The 17,105-nt window shown below is 42.6% G+C and overlaps 1 protein-coding gene across 4 annotated transcripts in view; it reads right to left on the reverse strand.

Annotated features, from left to right (window-relative positions):
• NAV2 (neuron navigator 2) overlaps window positions 1–17,105 on the reverse strand; it is a 420,599-nt gene that overhangs the window by 231,308 nt on the left and 172,186 nt on the right. For 3 of the 4 annotated variants that reach the window (XM_074918578.1, XM_074918581.1, XM_074918579.1), the window contains exon 1: window positions 2,421–3,074. The exons of the other annotated variant lie outside the window; for it this stretch is intronic. In XM_074918578.1, coding sequence (XP_074774679.1) covers window positions 2,421–2,678 — 258 coding nt within the window. In that variant the 5' untranslated portion in view covers window positions 2,679–3,074. Of the gene's footprint in view, window positions 1–2,420; window positions 3,075–17,105 lie in introns of those variants that run through there. 4 annotated transcript variants of the gene reach the window in all.

Genomic DNA, 17,105 nt, shown 5'->3' on the forward strand with positions numbered 1-17,105 from the left:
TAGGTGCCAAAACATTTGGTGTCGGTCCAACTTGTGGATTTTAACTCAGAATGTCATGATAAGAATATAACTTACCTCCCTCAGTGGGGATGCCACGTGCCTGCACAGTAAAATGATGAGGGCCAAATTGCTGCTTAAGATAAAATATCCAGAGAAGCAAATGGTCACCCCCATAGGACATGTCCACGATTCTTGAAATATTTAGACCTAGTGCAGTGTTTAAGACTAAATCTTGCTAGGCTTATTATCAGAAAGCACTTCTACACCTGAATGTAGCTGAAGGTTTTCCAAGATAAACAAGCTTCAGCTGCTGACATACCATCTGGCAGCTGTCCATCCATCCCGTTCCTCCTCTCTTGGGAAGGAGGGACAGGAGAAGAAGAAAAGAACAGTGCACTTGATACAACCAATCTGGAAAAACCTCTCTTTAGATATGGACCGATGTTTCAAATTACTACCCTGAATGGCAAAAACCTGCATGCTGATGTGGGCAGAGGGATCAAAGTTGGATCAATAAGAATAACAAAAAATGACTGTGTTTATTCAAGATAATGAATAGTAAAACAAACTTCACTGGTTCACACCTTAAAAGGTGCTGGTCATCTGCTAAGACTGCTACCCAAATGAGGTTACTGAGAATGACAAAGCTTAGGATTTCTCCCACTGGTGAAGTTATTCAAAACTCAAAATCTGAAATTCCTTTGGCCAAAATCACTCCCTGTTTAAATATAACAAATTAGCATGAAGACGCTTCCATCTTCAGGATAGAAAAACAATATGGGGTTTGTTCCACATCTGCATCACAGTTAATACCATGACAGTATTGCCCTTACTGCTGGAAGCAGCTACCACTGGCAGGATCTCTCTGATTATAATCTATTATAAGATAAGAAAGTATTTATGAATAAGAATCACTTTTGCAGGAATGTAAATTTCTATGCAGAAACCAAGGCGTGTCTGAGAGAAAGAACAGCATATAATGAGATTTTGCTGACATTTCATAATCACAAGGACAGACTCTAGCACCAGGAAAAAAAAGAGTACTCATCTCTCTTAAGCATAAAATGTGATGCGCAGGTCGGTCTGTCTGCTGCCACCACCCTGCCACCAATACTTGTCTGTCTCCTTTCCCTGCCCTCAGTCTCTCAGGAACTGCTACAGTCGTATTTGTCTGGCCTGAGCAGCCTGATACATCACCCTGTCTACCAGCAACAAAAGTGCAGCATATCCTAAAATTCAGGGCACGAGGCCAAACATGCCCAATCAGAAGTCACAGTCATCTTAAGAGAATAGGGTTATGAGGTCATAGATTTCAAAATCTAGATGGTAGGGATGATCCATTATTCCCTGAGGAAGGAAAAGAAAAAAAAATAAAAATAATCTTGTCATCATTTCCCTATCACAGTACAGCAGTATCACCTTCCACTGGGCTCAGATATTGGCGGCAGCAGCTTGTAACGTATACGGCTGTTGCCAAAATACATCACGCTGCTATACAGCAGTCCCTATATAACATTAATCAATGCTGGTTGCTGCAGCAGACCATCTGCTTTGCTCACGCTGTAGTACGCTAACACATACTATCTGCTTACACTGCTGTTGAGCACACTGGGGCATCAGTGTACAAGGCAACCCGAGCCGTGCTGAAAACGTTACCATGCTGACAAAAAATAAACGAGCTGAAGAACGTACGTTTCTCTTCCCTATGCAGGAAGCAGCATATATAAAAAGAGGTTAGAAAACTGATACACATTGAGGGAAAATCTGAAAAATGCATACTGATAATGTGCTGCATCTATACTGTCATGCACATAGCATCAAAATAGACAATTCCACTTGAGTATTCTTTTCCTACATTAACTACACTGAGAATGAGATATATGTAATTTCACATCAAGCACTGCCTCCCATTCACTCCCCACACAACTACAAATACAAAATGTTCACACGACTAATGCTCCAGTGCAGTACATGACCAAACACAAAACACATTCATGACAACCAGCACTCCCTCCCCATCCCAGGCACACAACCCAGCCATTACAATTAGCACCTACAGAAAGACCACAAAGAACACACACCCAGAAACATCTCTACCGTCTCCCTTCTGTAAAACCCCCAAGTTCAGGCAAAGGCAAAAGAGAAGGCAACACAGGCAAACAGCACACACAGCACCATCCCTCACCACCCCACCATCAACTCCACCACGCTGACAAAAATCACACCATCATCCCTTGGTAACACATGCCACTGTGTGCAATATAAAACATCCCACCACTGTAGACAGATGTTACTACACACACACCCCTTCTCTCACTTCTCTTCACACCACTGCTGTCCACCTCAGAAAACCTGCTGCACACATTCAATATAGAAATAATTTCCCACATACACCTCCCCAACACTTGGTGCCTTCTAACCTGTGTGTCAAATCCATTTTCTACCGAGCTACTCTTCCTTGGTGGGAGTCCATCTCCTGCGTTTTCTTGTCCATTAGTAGATTTGAGAGGAATCTGGCTGGAATACAATGGCTTCGTCACCTCCACCTTGCTCCCAAACTTCAGGTAACAGGGCTGTGGGATGGTCCTGGCTGTTGGGACATGCAGGATTGGAGCAGCGCTGTGTACGGGTTTAGGTAGTCCCGATTTCATTTTGGAGGCTACCAGGATGGCTGGCATTTTCTCTTTCTGCTTTCCTAACACGTTTCTGTCAGCAGCAGCAGAGACAGCAGGCAGGGAGAGAGAAAAGGACACGTTGGGGTAGCTGCTCTACACTAAAGCAGTCTGGCTTACTGCAGGGATCTCCAAAACCAGCTTAGAATTTAAAACTAGGAAGAAAAAAAAAAAAAAGAAAGAAAACCCCCACCACTTTCAGCCTAAAATGTCTCCCAGCTTTATGCCAGCCTTCCACCTGTTTCCTCTAATTTTATTTTCAGTTCTTCACCACTGTCCTCCTTCCTATTTCTGCTGTTATTTGACTTGCTCCTTCCTTTCTCTGGCTGACTCCTGTAATTGTCTCTCCTGGAAATGGGAGACTTTCACTCCATTATCTTGTCACTGCATCTCCAAAGTGAGGCAGCCGAGGCAGCCTTTTGGAATAAAAAAAAAAAAGGAACCTGCTGCTGCATATGCTTCCCCTTCCGTATGCACTAGAGAGCGTGTGAGCAAGCAGGATTTCCAGCTTAAGATGTCTTTCTTCAGTCTTAGCCAAGAAGCAGATGTAGCTCAGTGTGCTAATGACTGATGCCCTTGGATACGAGCCTTAGAGAATCAAGCTTCTTAAGCCTTAATAGCTGTGAACAGGACAACGATGCTGGAACAGAAGGAGAAACGTCCACTGACAGCAATTTTAAATAAAAATACGCCAGTGGCCACAAGATTTCCCGACTCCCCCAGTGCTGATCACGAAAACCTGGAGGGAAAAAAAAAAAACCAAAACCATTCAGCTGTCAGACGGAAGGGAAAGCAGCCGCCACCTCATCCTCCCCTCCCGCAGTGGCGCGGGTCCCCGCCCGGCGCAGCTCCGCGCATCCTGCGCTCTCCCGGGCAGCCGCGGAGCGGGGCGGGGGGCGGGAGGCGGCGGCTGCTGCCTTGCCAGCACGGTGCAGGCAGGGCGGCCCCCGGATTGGTCCTGCCTGCTTGAAGCAGGAACAAAAAAAAAAAAAAAAAAATTAAAAAAAAAAAAAAATTTCTCCCTCTCCGCAAGGGGAGGAGCGGCTTCAAGTCCTGCGGCGGGCTGGGAACTCGGCGGCAAAGCGGGCGGCGAGGAGAGATGCTCTAGGGGCTGCACGGGGGGAGTTTCGTACCGGTTTCTTTTTGAAATTTAAAAAAAAAAAAAAAAGAAAGAAAAGAAAAAAGCGCGCTTTCAAATAAAAACACCTGGAGATGACTCATTGTCCGTTGCTATTCGGGAAAACTCCCGCTGCCAGCATCAACAGGAATTTGAATAAGCGCAGTGAGTAATCCAGCCCGATTATAGCAACACTTGGCACTTGGCTGCTCGGAGCCTTTCTTTCAGTGTCGCAGGTTCCTCCTCACGCTGCTCTGCAGATGCCGTGAGCCGTTACAGCCCCCGACCCTGCATTCCTGTACTCATTACACATGTCAGAGCCGCACGCATCCCTCCTGCCCACAGAGCACCAGCCTGGACCACGCAGGATTATCAACCTGGAAGCTCAAGGCACCAAGAGATGCCTTTGGACTCGACAGGGGTCTTGGCACCAGCATATATAATGCCACAATGCCTGGTTTTCAGGTAGCCCGTAATGACAGCCAAAGGCTTTGAGACACCACATAAATTAAATACAGGAAGGGGAGGGTGCCTCAGAATAATATTCATAAAGCCAACACAAGACATGGAAGAGAAAGTTACATTTAAATCACATCCTCATCACAGCCCAAGGTATCACATCATTTGCTAAGTAGGGGCACTTCCTTCAACCTCCTTATTCTCATCCACTGTCTGAAGACCAAAGAAGCAAGAACCTTGGGTGGCGGGGACACGAGCGATCCTAGCAAGCAGAGAGAAGCAAGGAACCTCCCCTTGAAATATCTGAAATACACACTGGGTGAGCATCCAATCCATGGAGCTACTGGGCAGGCGAGGGGGAGCCCAGGCCCACTGCCCTGCCCCATCTAGGCTGCGAGGAGCGCTCAGGGAAGGAATCACACTCCACAACCCATTTCAAGGGGAGCTGGGGCCTGCCCATCTGACACCCTGACTTGTGGGAAAGTTTTAAATGTGCAAACCCCAGGTTTTTACATCTGAGACTCTTTCAGATAGAAAAACGAAGCATTTCTGAACTGTAGGTGTCTCCAAGATTAGGACAGTGTTTTAGGAAATGCAAATGGGAATCAGATGAGACCTGCATGCTGGATCCTTCCATGGATGTCATCTTAAATGACTTCTCCAGGGTTACATAGTGAGTAAGTGGCAGAACTGGAAATCAAAGCCAGAACTTGTGTTCTACTCCATACAGTAGAACACTACGTTTATTGTCCCTCAGTATTCCAATGTAAAACCGTCTGTCCCCATCTGTTAACACAGTTTCAGAAGACATTAGCTGTGCTACAAGGGGTTTGCTGCTGCTGTTGGTGTTTTGGGTTTGTTTGACTTTTTTTGAGCTATCTCACATCAACTATATTATTTAAAAGCAAAAGCAAAGCCCGGACACACTGTCACTGCAGTCTGACATCTCTCTCCCTTAGCACTGCCCCCTGATTGCATAACTCAAGTTCCCACAGTACACATGGAGCTCACATGTTAACCAGAGTTTTGGTTGTTGCTGGGATTTTTCAGCACATCTGCTTTCGCATATACCAGCTCAGCAGGCTGCTTTGTATTACTCAGAGGATAATTCTTTTGTTGTTGTTTTTAGGAGTATCTGCTTTCACCCTCGTCTCTTTATCCACTACTCTCAGACTGGAAGCTGCACATCATTGTTCACCCATCTCACTGAGGTGGGTCTTCTAAAGTTTATTGCTCTGTCATAACACCATGCACAGTGTCAGCTTAAACACAACTGTATAGAAAATGTCAAAGCCCAACAACTCCATGAAGAATATCAGATTTACCATATGAAAGGACCTGTAGTTATGGGAGCAGAAATGTGTCAAATGCTCCAATACTATTTCCATTGTTCAGTGCTGAAAACTCAGCCTTGCTAGCTAAAAGAAGGTTGGGCTGAAGTATGAAAAACTTGAAAAAGATCCAAGTCTGAAAACAAGGATAATTTTAGGTCTGTAATAAAATATAGTAATGTTTAAAAGCTATTAGAAGATCTAATTGATAACTTTATGTTCTGTTCTTCACTTACACGTTTTATGAGGTTCAAGCCACCAATCCCAGATACACAGAACTTGCCAGTTTTTGTGTTCTGTTTTCATGTTGGAAAACTGGCTAGGTTACAGGATACCAAAACAGAGACAATGTTAATTTGAGCAAAAGAAAAGGATTCCTTTCATTGTTCCTTTAACAGTTATTGAATCTGATCCTTTGATGATGCTGGATTGAATATTCCACAGCTAGAGGAAACTACTCTATTTCTTGGTGTGCAGTCCCGCCTACTGAAGTGAAGATAATGTCTTCTGAATACCCTCCTCCTGTGCTCCTGACAGGTATTTTGCCAATTCAGTAATATGGACCCCTTCTTTACCAAAGCTTACTGTGAATTCCTGATAACACATTTGAAGAGTGGCCTAGAATCACTGCTTCTCTTATGGATTCAGTAAGAAACAGCTATTTAAGAAAAGAGTTTGCAGTGGCAGTGCAGCCATACCACGAGTCCATACATTGTTAACGCATCACATTATAGCCTATATCTGCAAAGATGGGCAACATCAATTTTGGTCTATCTTTGGAAGCAACTAGGGTTTTGTTTGTTTGTTTGTTTGTTTAAATATATATAATTGATTTTACTGTTTTTAAGGCTAGGATTTTTAAAAGAAACTACTTCTCTGGAACAGCTGATAGGATCTGGGAAGCTATCTTCCTTATCTTCTTTGAAAGGCCCAACCAGTTTTCCCTTTCCCTGTTTTAAATCACCTAAATTTCTGTATCTAAGCTATGAGTAAGGAATATTAAAAAGCAGGCAAATTATCTAAACAAAAAGCAAGAGCTTCATTCCTTCCTGCCACCAATGTCCTGTGAACCACTAACTAGGGGAACGCTCCCTTGCAGCTTTTAGTCTGATGAGTATCTTTGCCTCAATAATCACAGTATCCCCCCTTATCTGCCTGTAGTCCAGCAAGCACCCACCCACCCCCCAAATGGGGAAATACAGAGAGAAAATGCTATAAAGAAGCACTCTACTTCCCTGATAGAAAAAAAACAAAACAAAACAAAACAAAACAAAAACCAACCCAAAACCACACACAACACCCTGTAGTGACTTGGCTTATAGGACTGATTTTTAAGCTCAGAGGATGCCATTGCTCAGGACTCAAGCTGTGGTTACTTAGCACCACGCAGCATCATCTCAAATGCCAAGACTCTGGTGGTGACAACTGGCTTAATATCCTCAAAATTTTAGTAAACAGACTCATGTGAACTGGAGACCTTAACACATCAGTGGAAACTATTTGAATACTCTGTAGTTTAAGAGCTTGTAGGCAAGTCAGCACATTGCCCAAAACAAAGCCCGTAAACAGAACAAAACCCAGGGTCGACTGCTCTTGAACAGATGATCTTTATGAATGAGATGAATGTTTCTGGAACAGTAAAACTATTGAAGCTGCCTTCATTGCTCATACACTATCAATTAACAACTGAACAGGGTCTCTGGACCCAAGAGGAAAGAAAAATGCCTGTAGGGATTGCATCTGAGTATTGCAAGTAAAATTAAAAGCTTTATGAAATGTAGCAAAGGATCAGAGAATCAGACCTTCCTTTCAACTTGTGGTTAATATCCATCCTCAAGGAAGCCAAATGTTACATTAGTGTAAGTGGAAAAGCTGTGCAGAATTACTATATCAATTAGAACTGCTCGTTACCTGGTCTGGTGATTCAGAACTGCTGACAGAACTAAACTCAAGGCTTGAAAACACCTGGATCAATGCTACCCTTGTCTTTCAGGCATCACATGTATGCGATTCTGTAGATGTATCTGAAATCTCCCAGAAAATCGTTTTAAGCAGAGATGAATATTCCTAAAATGTCACCATGTACTGCCAATATCAGAAGGCTTAATCATTGTTAGAAAACCATTCTCCCCAAACTTTCCTACTGCCAGGCGGCCAGCTGTCCTATAGACTGTGGGGTTATTCAGTCTTGGCACAACTCCATCAACGTCAGTGAAGTTATGACAGGAATAAATATAGACCTATTTTTGGTACTGCAGGCATTTTGCACATTCACATCCATCTTTTGTCCCTGATCAGAGCATCGAATATGTAAAAGCCTGATCTTGTCTACAGACTTATGTTACCATTTCAGGAAAGAACCCATAAGGGTCTGAATGGGATCAAGCTCCTAATTTTCTTTTGTGTCCCCACAAGAGGAAGGGTAGAGATTAGAAAAGAGAGATGTGGGTAGAAGCATTATATAATTTGGCATCCTCTCACCACAGCAATTATAATCTGTACATGTGAGTTCTTTATATAGAGCAGAGAGAAAAGGAGGAAACCTTGGTTCTGTTCCCAGTTCTTTTCACAGAAATCTTGTCTGCATTACACTAATTCTGATCTAAAATTCCTTTTGTAATCCCCTGACACGTCTCTAACTCACACTGGGTTTAATTCCACCTCACAACAGTGTCATGCTTTAACAATGACAAAAGATGAGTTCCACCTGGACAAGAACACCCATTACACTGATTTTCAGAAGATACATGGAAAATTTCACTAGCCACACTAGGGATACAGGCAGACACTTTTGCATGGCGACACAAAATGGCACCATTTTAAATGACCGTCTTCTCAACAATGCTCGTATTTATCCTGTTTCCGTACCAGAACACTTCATGGTTTTGTAATGTAAGCATGAACAGCAGGAGCTGGCATCACAACTGCACTGAAATACTTTTCCTACCTCGTTCCTGACTGTGTTTTTTTTTTTTATTTCGTGATGCATTTATCATTGGACTACATCGCCATTTTACATCAGTCTAACTCTGGTAGTGCTTCCCTCAAAAGCTATGTAACTTCTGCTGTCATAGTAAATGCATTTTGATCAACATCCACGGCTCTGATTTCATTATGTTTCCATCACTTCTGGATCTGTAGCCATATCAGTTTCTCAGAATCTAATAAAAACTGGGATCAGCTGGCTGGAGACAGGCGTACTGACAAGGGTTCTGTGATTGGCTTTGAAAAGGTCCATCTCTGACTTTGCATGTAAAGGTCATTCCTCAGACTTAAACTCACCAAGCACAGGAGTGAAAGGGATGAGGCATGCAAGAGCTTATTTCAATTAATGCTTTCTGCAGTGTTGTAAGATTCAGATGCATATTGTATGTCTATACTGTAGTCACAGCAGTGACCACTGTGTAAAACATACGCGTGAATAACCTTTATGATCCTAAGAGTCAAGCTTTGTCATGCCAACCTATAGCTCACCTTGACTTACATATCTCTTGATGTCTGTGACCATAAGGGACATCATCTTTCCATGCCACTAACAGAACCTGGAATAAATATTTCAGTAACATTTTAGAAAGATCCTTTCAGATCACGTCTTCCCAGCAGAGATGTGCATCTTAATGTATTCATGTGTCCTTTGCTTCTACAAGGTTAATAGTACTAGCTCCTGTATTATTTTATGCCTGATTTGATATTGCCTATGGCTTCATGTATTTGGAAAATCAAAGAAAACATCTGTGACTAATGAGAATATCACAGAAGGAAGGTGATGACGATCCAAATACCACAAACTACTCTTGACTTGAAGAACCATCAAGTTAAGATGACATATAAAGAAGAGGACCTGAAAAAATGCTCTCTTCCATGTGCTTCTATTCCCCCTACCTTCTCAAGAAGTGACAAGGAAAAAAAAATCCCACTACTTACAAGCTAACAATCCCACATCATCAGGTAGTCACCTTTTGTAACCTCGCTGTCCCTTACTGGCTCATTTCAAATACACTCGCTCCATCATCTGAAAGACTTGTCAGTGTCTAAAGGTAGAAACCATCTGAGAAGTGGATGGGAAGAAAAGGCTATATTTCAAAGTCTTTTTTTTCAACTGGATCTGCTTAAGCATTCCAGCCCAGCCTCAGCTGCCATCAATCTCTCCCACATCAGCAGTTTTGAACAAACGCAAATTGGCCAGATTATCATTAAGCAACTTCAGCTATTTTGTAAAGAGCAAAGTATGACTATTCAAACTAAATGGTGAGAGTCAGATTTTCACCTGCTCTAAATCAATGTAGTTTCTCTGCAGCCAACATCAGAATCTGACTTCCAATTAGAAGTATTTATCAGTATCACCTTTAGATAACTATTCCAATTCTATCCTACACTCACATTATCTCCCTTCCCATCAATACACACTACCAATCAATTTGTGTTAAAAAAATCCTCTTGGATACTGAGCCCACACATCCAGTTCAGCTGATGATGCACAGTGCAGCTCTGGAGCCATGGACGTGGTGCTTGTGGTGCTCACCAACTGCCAACTAGGTATCAGAGAACAGCAAATACCGTCCCACGCTTGCAGGCTTTGCCAAGTACACTTCACAACCAAAGTCTGCACACAGCCGCTCTTCCCCGGAAGCCAAAAAAAGAGAGAGTTCCCACAGGGCAACCATTCAGGAGCAGTTTGCTGCTGGAGGTCAGCTGCAATGCACCATATAATGTCACAATGATTAATTGCAATGTTAGAAACACCAGTTATTTCTGAACGTGTTACCAGGAAAAGAATATATGCATAAACCTAGATTGTTCACAATGACAGAAAAGGAAACACAGAGCTTAACACAATGCCCTGATATGAATGTTGCCTACCTCCACAGCTTCTTTAAAGAAAGCTTAGTCCTGATTTGATGTTTACGGAAAATAAAAGCACATCCTTAGAGGCTAGAATTTGGGGTATTCTGATGGTCCTACTGAAATTCTTAAGCCAAAAATTTCAGCATAACTTCTTTCAATTTACATAGGCATAACTCAAGTCAACATTCAGCCCAACAGCCACGACCATTCTTGTGAGTCATCATCTAAAAAAAGCAGTCTGCCACCTCCATCTCCAATATGACAATCTATCACAAGGTGATTTGATGAGGATTACCCCAGAAACTGTGGAAAAACAACAGAAAGTACTGATTCATTTTGTATTTTAAAAATCACATGTACATTTGAGGCTGAGGTTTACTTGCACCTGTCAGACATCATGCTCAGTTTTAAACCAGAAAGCTTCAAAGATCACTTTGCGAGGGAATGTACAGGAAACAGTTATTCTTTAATTTCTGTATTAATGTAACACAGAACAGTCAAAGCTGAAGTGCTGCAGGGCCACCACGCAGCCTCATGCATGGCAGTATCAAGCTTCCCTTCTCAAATTTCCATATATTTCCTCTGTTCTCTCATTCTCCCATTAGCAAACTGGTAACTAACCCTCCTACTGTTTTAATACTGATTTTTTTCAAGCTTTTGTAATATCTACCACCCAAAATTACATTAAAAATATCTGAGTGTTGTTCTAGTATTTTGTTTCATACCAAAAAAAAAGGAGGTTCCCAGTGTAATGATTAATGACATGTTTGTTGCCTTAAACAGCTTTGATATTTCAACATTTAATCAATTTTACTTTTCTGAGGTGACAGGATGTTATTCCATCCAAAAGTTTCCTGCCAACCTGAATTTCACCCATAGTGCTGTATTGAACTCACACTGTTTAAAGCTACAGTATAAAGACCCGACAGAAGTGCATTTACCTTACACACCCCATCACAGGATTTTTAATAATGCTACTCTCAGCATTTGGAGTATTTTGGGAAGGTGTCAGTGTCAAAACACTGCACAGCCCTAATATGCTGTATTACCCCCAAGGAAGATCTGGCTGATGTTTATCATTGGAAAACAAAGAGCAAACAGGAGGCATAGAATTGAGAGATAATTTTCTGTATTTTGTATTTCCTCTTGTCATTTTAGTAGTAAGATCATTGTACTATACAACCTTTTTTTAGATAAATGGTATTCAATCGATGGAATGATTTTCTGTGTTCTGAGACAAAATCACCTCCTGTATCAGAATTAACATAAGCTTTTTTATTCCAGGAGTAAAACAACCTGTATTCAAGCTAGTCCAAGAATTTAAAAAAAAAAAAAAAGAGCACTGTCTGGAAACTCAAATCATTCTGCTGTAAAAGCAGCAGTCAATCATTCCTGTCACAACATTGGTATATTATTGGCTGTTGGCAAATGGGTCAGCTTGTCACAGGCAAAGTACTTATCAGAAGCTCTGTTTCTCTCTATCCTGGTTGGCACATGAAATGACGATGTTACAGATGCTGAAAGAGATGCTGCTGAATTTCAAAATGCATCCATCTGTTTAACTTCCTAAAATGACTTTAAAGAGTCGGATACAACAAACACATCTGCTGCTTCAGCACATTAAAAAAGATCATCTGGAAAATAACTGGCAAATTATAAACCATTTCAGATAGCGATCCACAATGACATTTCAATACACGTGTAACATCTGTTCCACCTTCAGTTACACCTCAAGGCTTGCACCTCTGTATCCCTGAAGAGGAAAGTCCTGACCTTAGTCATAACCTTATCTCACTGTTAAGCGTTGTTTAGGAAAACATCCATCTATTCAACCTGTCACCCCCCAAAAAAGCATGTACTACACCTACTCTCAAACACGATCCAGTACAGAGCCATAAAAGTCCACTTGATGGCACAGAATCATCAGGAATGGAAAAGACCATGAAGATCCTCCAGTCCAACCATGAACCTCACACTGACCCCACTCAACTCCACCAGATCCCTCAGCGCTGGGTCAGCCCGACTCTTCAACCCCTCCAAGGATGGGGACTCCCCCCCTGCCCTGGGCAGCCCGTTCCAACACGCAACAGCCCCTTCTGCACAGAAATCCTTCCTCAGAGCCAGCCTGACCCTGCCCTGGGCAGCTTGAGGCCATTCCCTCTGGGCCTGGCGCTGGGGCCTTGGCTCCAGAGACTCATCCCCCCTCTCTGCCCCCTCCTGTCAGGGAGTTGCAGAGGGCCAGGAGGTCTCCCCTCAGCCTCCTCTTCTCCAGACTAAACCCCTCAGTTCCCCCAGCCGCTCCCCAGCAGACCTGTGCTCCAGACCCTGCCCCAGCTCCGTTGCCCTTCTCTGGACACGCTCGAGTCATTCAATGGCCTTTTTGGAGTGAGGGGCCCAAAACTGAACCCAGTCATTGAGGGGCGGCCTCAGAAGGACTCCAGACAAACACTCCCACTGGCAATGTGGCAGCAAGGAGCTGTTAATGAATCAGTCAAGTACAGGAGACAACTGAATTTCTATGAAGCGAAACAATATGCATTTTAATTGAGAAGAAAGTACTCTGTTCCACTCTCACTATACAAATCGGGGCAAGTTCACAAAGGTCAGCAGGACGGTCGGGCCTGGAGCACTTACCCTGGGAGGAGAGGCTGAGGAATGGGACTGGTCCAGCCTGGAGAAGCGATGGCTGCGGGGGCACGTAGCAGCAGCCCCTGCCACCTATGGGGAGGTTATTGAGAAGACAGAACCAGGCTTTACACAACAGTATCCGACTGGAGTGCAGGGGATAACAGGAGTAAATCGCAGCAAGAAGTTCAAACAGGGTACGAGGAGAACCTTTCGCTGCAAGGACAGAGAGGCAGTGGCACAGCCTGCCCAGAGAGGTTGTGCACTCTCTGACCTCAGACATTTTCAAGACCCAGCTGGATAAAGCCTTGAGTAATGTGGTCTGATCTCATAGCTGACTCTGCCTTGAGTAGAAGGCTAGACTGGAGACCTCCTGAGGGCCCTTCCAATCTGAATTACCCCAATGATTCCTGACTAAAACAACAAGTAAAATAAAAGATAAAATTGTAATTAAAAAAAAATCCATTAGGATCCACTGGAAGAACCTAAAGCAGAAACCAACTATAACCTGGTTCAGCAGAAGATACCAGTAGATCAAATTTTAGGAAGAAAACTCTAGCACATTTTAAGTATGATTTTTCTTTCAGTTCTTCTCCCACATCTCTCACAAACACAAATGTGTTATCACTGAATTAAGTGAACAGATGCTTACATTTGCAATTTATATTAACCTAGCCTGCATTAACAGTGATTTCAACACAAAATGCAAACCACAATGCATTTTTTCACCCTAGGGTGTAATGTATGTGTAAACTGTAGCTCCCGGACATCTCAGTAAGTTACTTTGCTACCCACTGCGTTCTCAGGAATATTCTTAAGGTATCCTGATATCATCTGCAGAGCCTGGGTAGAGAGCTGGTATGACATAAGGCAGGAAACACAGAAGCATCTTCCACCAACCAGCAGCCACCAGAAAGGCTGGCAGGGACGCAGCGGGATACTAGAGATTGCACCAGAGGAGTCTGCCATATCTGCTTGAGAGGTGAGGAGAGCACACAAGGACACACAAGAAAGGCAGCCACTGGGGAATATGTTAACAACAAGCTGGGAAGCTCTGGCTAAATGCACATGAAGTGTAGGCTGCGACAGACTTCCAGTAACAGAAATTAGTACTTGATACTCAATATTAAAGCAAAACCTTTGAAGAGCATCACTTTGCAGCAGCACTGATACTGTTCTATATATATATAAATGAGAAACAAAATTTTCTTTGCTGTAAATAGCTTGTGCAATTAGCGGAAGTTAGCTGTTCCTGTCTCTTTCCAATTACAGACTCAGGATAAAACGGCATATTAAGTTACCTCATGCAATTCTGGACCACCCAATGTTAGAAGAGCAATTTGAGGATGAGCTGTTACTGTTAATTATCCGAATTAAAAACTGAAATAGCAACGTACAACTTTTAAAAGTGAGATGATTTTCTACTGCAGGCGTAACTTTCCATTGCTGTCCCCTGCCAACAGTTACCACTTTTGTCTGAGGATTCAAGGACTGAAACTTTGAACATAGAAATGCCATCATACAGAACAACTTTCAAAGCATTCTGGGTAACCATTTTGGGTCTTTCAAAATAAACTCATTTATTTACCCTTGGCTAATTACCTTTTAGTCCTTCTGCACAGACAGAAATTATTTTGTCTTTACTTTTTTATTTTCAGACAGCTGCATCCATTTCCAAAATCATCATCATGCTCCCACCATGATGTTAGGAAAAAAATTTCTTCTGGACAGTATCACTGCTGGTACAACAATGAAAAACTAAAACTGTGCATGCATCTGCATGCGTGCACACGCACACGTATTGCGAGCTGAATAAAAATGTGGTGATGCCCAATTTGGCCTGAGAAAATCAGAACAGCACTTCTACATAAACAGGAAAAGGTTTGACACTATTTGCAACACAGCATCACGAAGCCAATGCCAATCTCTCTTACGCTGTGCTGAACGAGCATTTCCAATTCAAAAGAGTAATTAGCATACCAGATAAAAATTAGAGCACTAGCAAATACCAAAGCTTTAACTTTGCATTAGCAAAGATCAATGAGAATTCATCACTGTAAGCCCACCACGAGCACTTGCTGCTCAAACACACTGGGAGTGCTGGGATAGGCAGCACTGTGCCTGCTCCACTTGGGTTGCTCATAGGAAGCTTCAAACCCCATCAGGGAATAATTAAATATCAGGTATAATTTTTATAAACATCTTCATCACTTCATTAAAGCAGACTGAGATTTCCCACTCTAATACCTCGTTCTCAGCTGCTGATCATTTTGTCAAACTTTAAGACTCTGGTGTGAAATGTACAATGCCAGAGGTCACCTCAGGCTGAAAATTTTGGAATGTTTTAGCTAAAATGCCAGACCAAGGTATAAGAATAAATCATTACTCAACCACGTACAAAAGCATCAGTGACCTTCGCTTTTACAAGCTCTAGCACTCCAGAGCTTTGAACACGGAACTCTCAATTAGGCAACATAGTGACGTTTGTGCCAGAAATAAGTTTAACATGGTTTCTCTGAGAACACACACAACAGAGCCAATTTAAAAATCACTTCATTTTACATGCGCTCCATAAAAAATGTTTAAATGTGGCAGCCAAGATCTGCTGAGCCCATCCTCCTGAACGCTCCCCTTCACTGCTCTCACAAGTGAGGGTGCTGCTCAGGTACCAGGGCCCAGCTGAACTGAGCACTCCCCAGCCTAGAGGAACCAGAAGAAACACCCTTCAGGGTATTCTGAGTAGTTCTATATAAAAAAAAAAAATCTCCTTCCAGTAGTGCCAGTGACATTCCTGTTGGTTCACAGGTGCTATGAATGACAACACTACCCGTGTAACTCAAAAGCTGAGTTGGACCACAGCAATAATGAGCAAAAGGAGGAATCTAGTGAGAAGGGAACAAGGCTCAAGGAACCTGTAAGTGAGGCTGAGAGCATGAACTGTGGAAGAACATGGAGATGGAAACTGGTTCCAAAGAGGAAGGTCTGAAGAGCAGAGCCAACAATGGGAACAGGACTCCAATGAACACTCAGGTATAAAAAAAAGAGATAGTATTAGAATGTGGAAACTCTGGACCTATAAAATACTATACCATGTATGCCCAAAATCAGGTTCATATTTTATGTATCAAATTAATAAAATACTCGTTTTCACTTTCTCAGTGTTTTAGTCCCTTATTTACATAATAGAGATTATACCACCCCCATAATCCACCAAATCTCATCCAGAGATGAGGTGAAGGTACATTACTGAATACAGTATTCAGGTATTATACTTATCAGCACTATTCACTGTGAATAATCCAAGAGGAAAAATTCATGGGGGCATAAGGAAAGAGAGAAAATAAGAATTTTGAGTTTAGAGAAGAATTTAGTTAAGTATAGTAAATAAAACTCAGTCTCACATACTGTTCTTTTTTTAATAAAATGTACTATTAAATAACTGCTTGCTATCTCACTGCTGTATAAGGCCAACATAGGAAAAAACAGTGTATGATCATGCCCTTAAAGACTGTATCATTGTGACAAAAAGACTTTACGTCACGAAATGCAAAAAGCAGACACTTAGGACATGTTGCTTCTGGCATTTCCTAAACTTTGGATTCTTAACCTCAGTATTTCAGCAATCCTAATAATCTTTTTAACACTTTTTGTTGGTTTGTTCAGGGAATGTGACATTGTTTCCCAATGTGTATTAGACAGTATATCGGAGAACTTCAGACGCTTGCAGGGATGATTCAGGAACTCTTCGTTACTTGGGAGTTCAGCAGAACTGCACACAGCCCACACATCCCACCCGTGCCCCACACCAACACCCCCGTAGCCTGCTCTGACCCTTTCACCACAGACAGGACACACACCCCTCACTGATAATCATCCCACCACAGGCCCTGAGCAACCCGAAGGTCATCAGCTGACAGCAATGCCGGGCTAAGGTCCCACACGCACGCCTCTCTCTAAGGTCACCATCTCACAGCGATGCTGGGATCAGTCCCACACGCTTCTCTTTCCCCAGGGAAGAAGCAGGCACAGGACCAGCTCTCACAGCCATACATCTGA

This window comes from Athene noctua, chromosome 14, assembly GCF_965140245.1.
Source record: "Athene noctua chromosome 14, bAthNoc1.hap1.1, whole genome shotgun sequence".
NCBI lineage: Eukaryota > Metazoa > Chordata > Aves > Strigiformes > Strigidae > Athene > Athene noctua.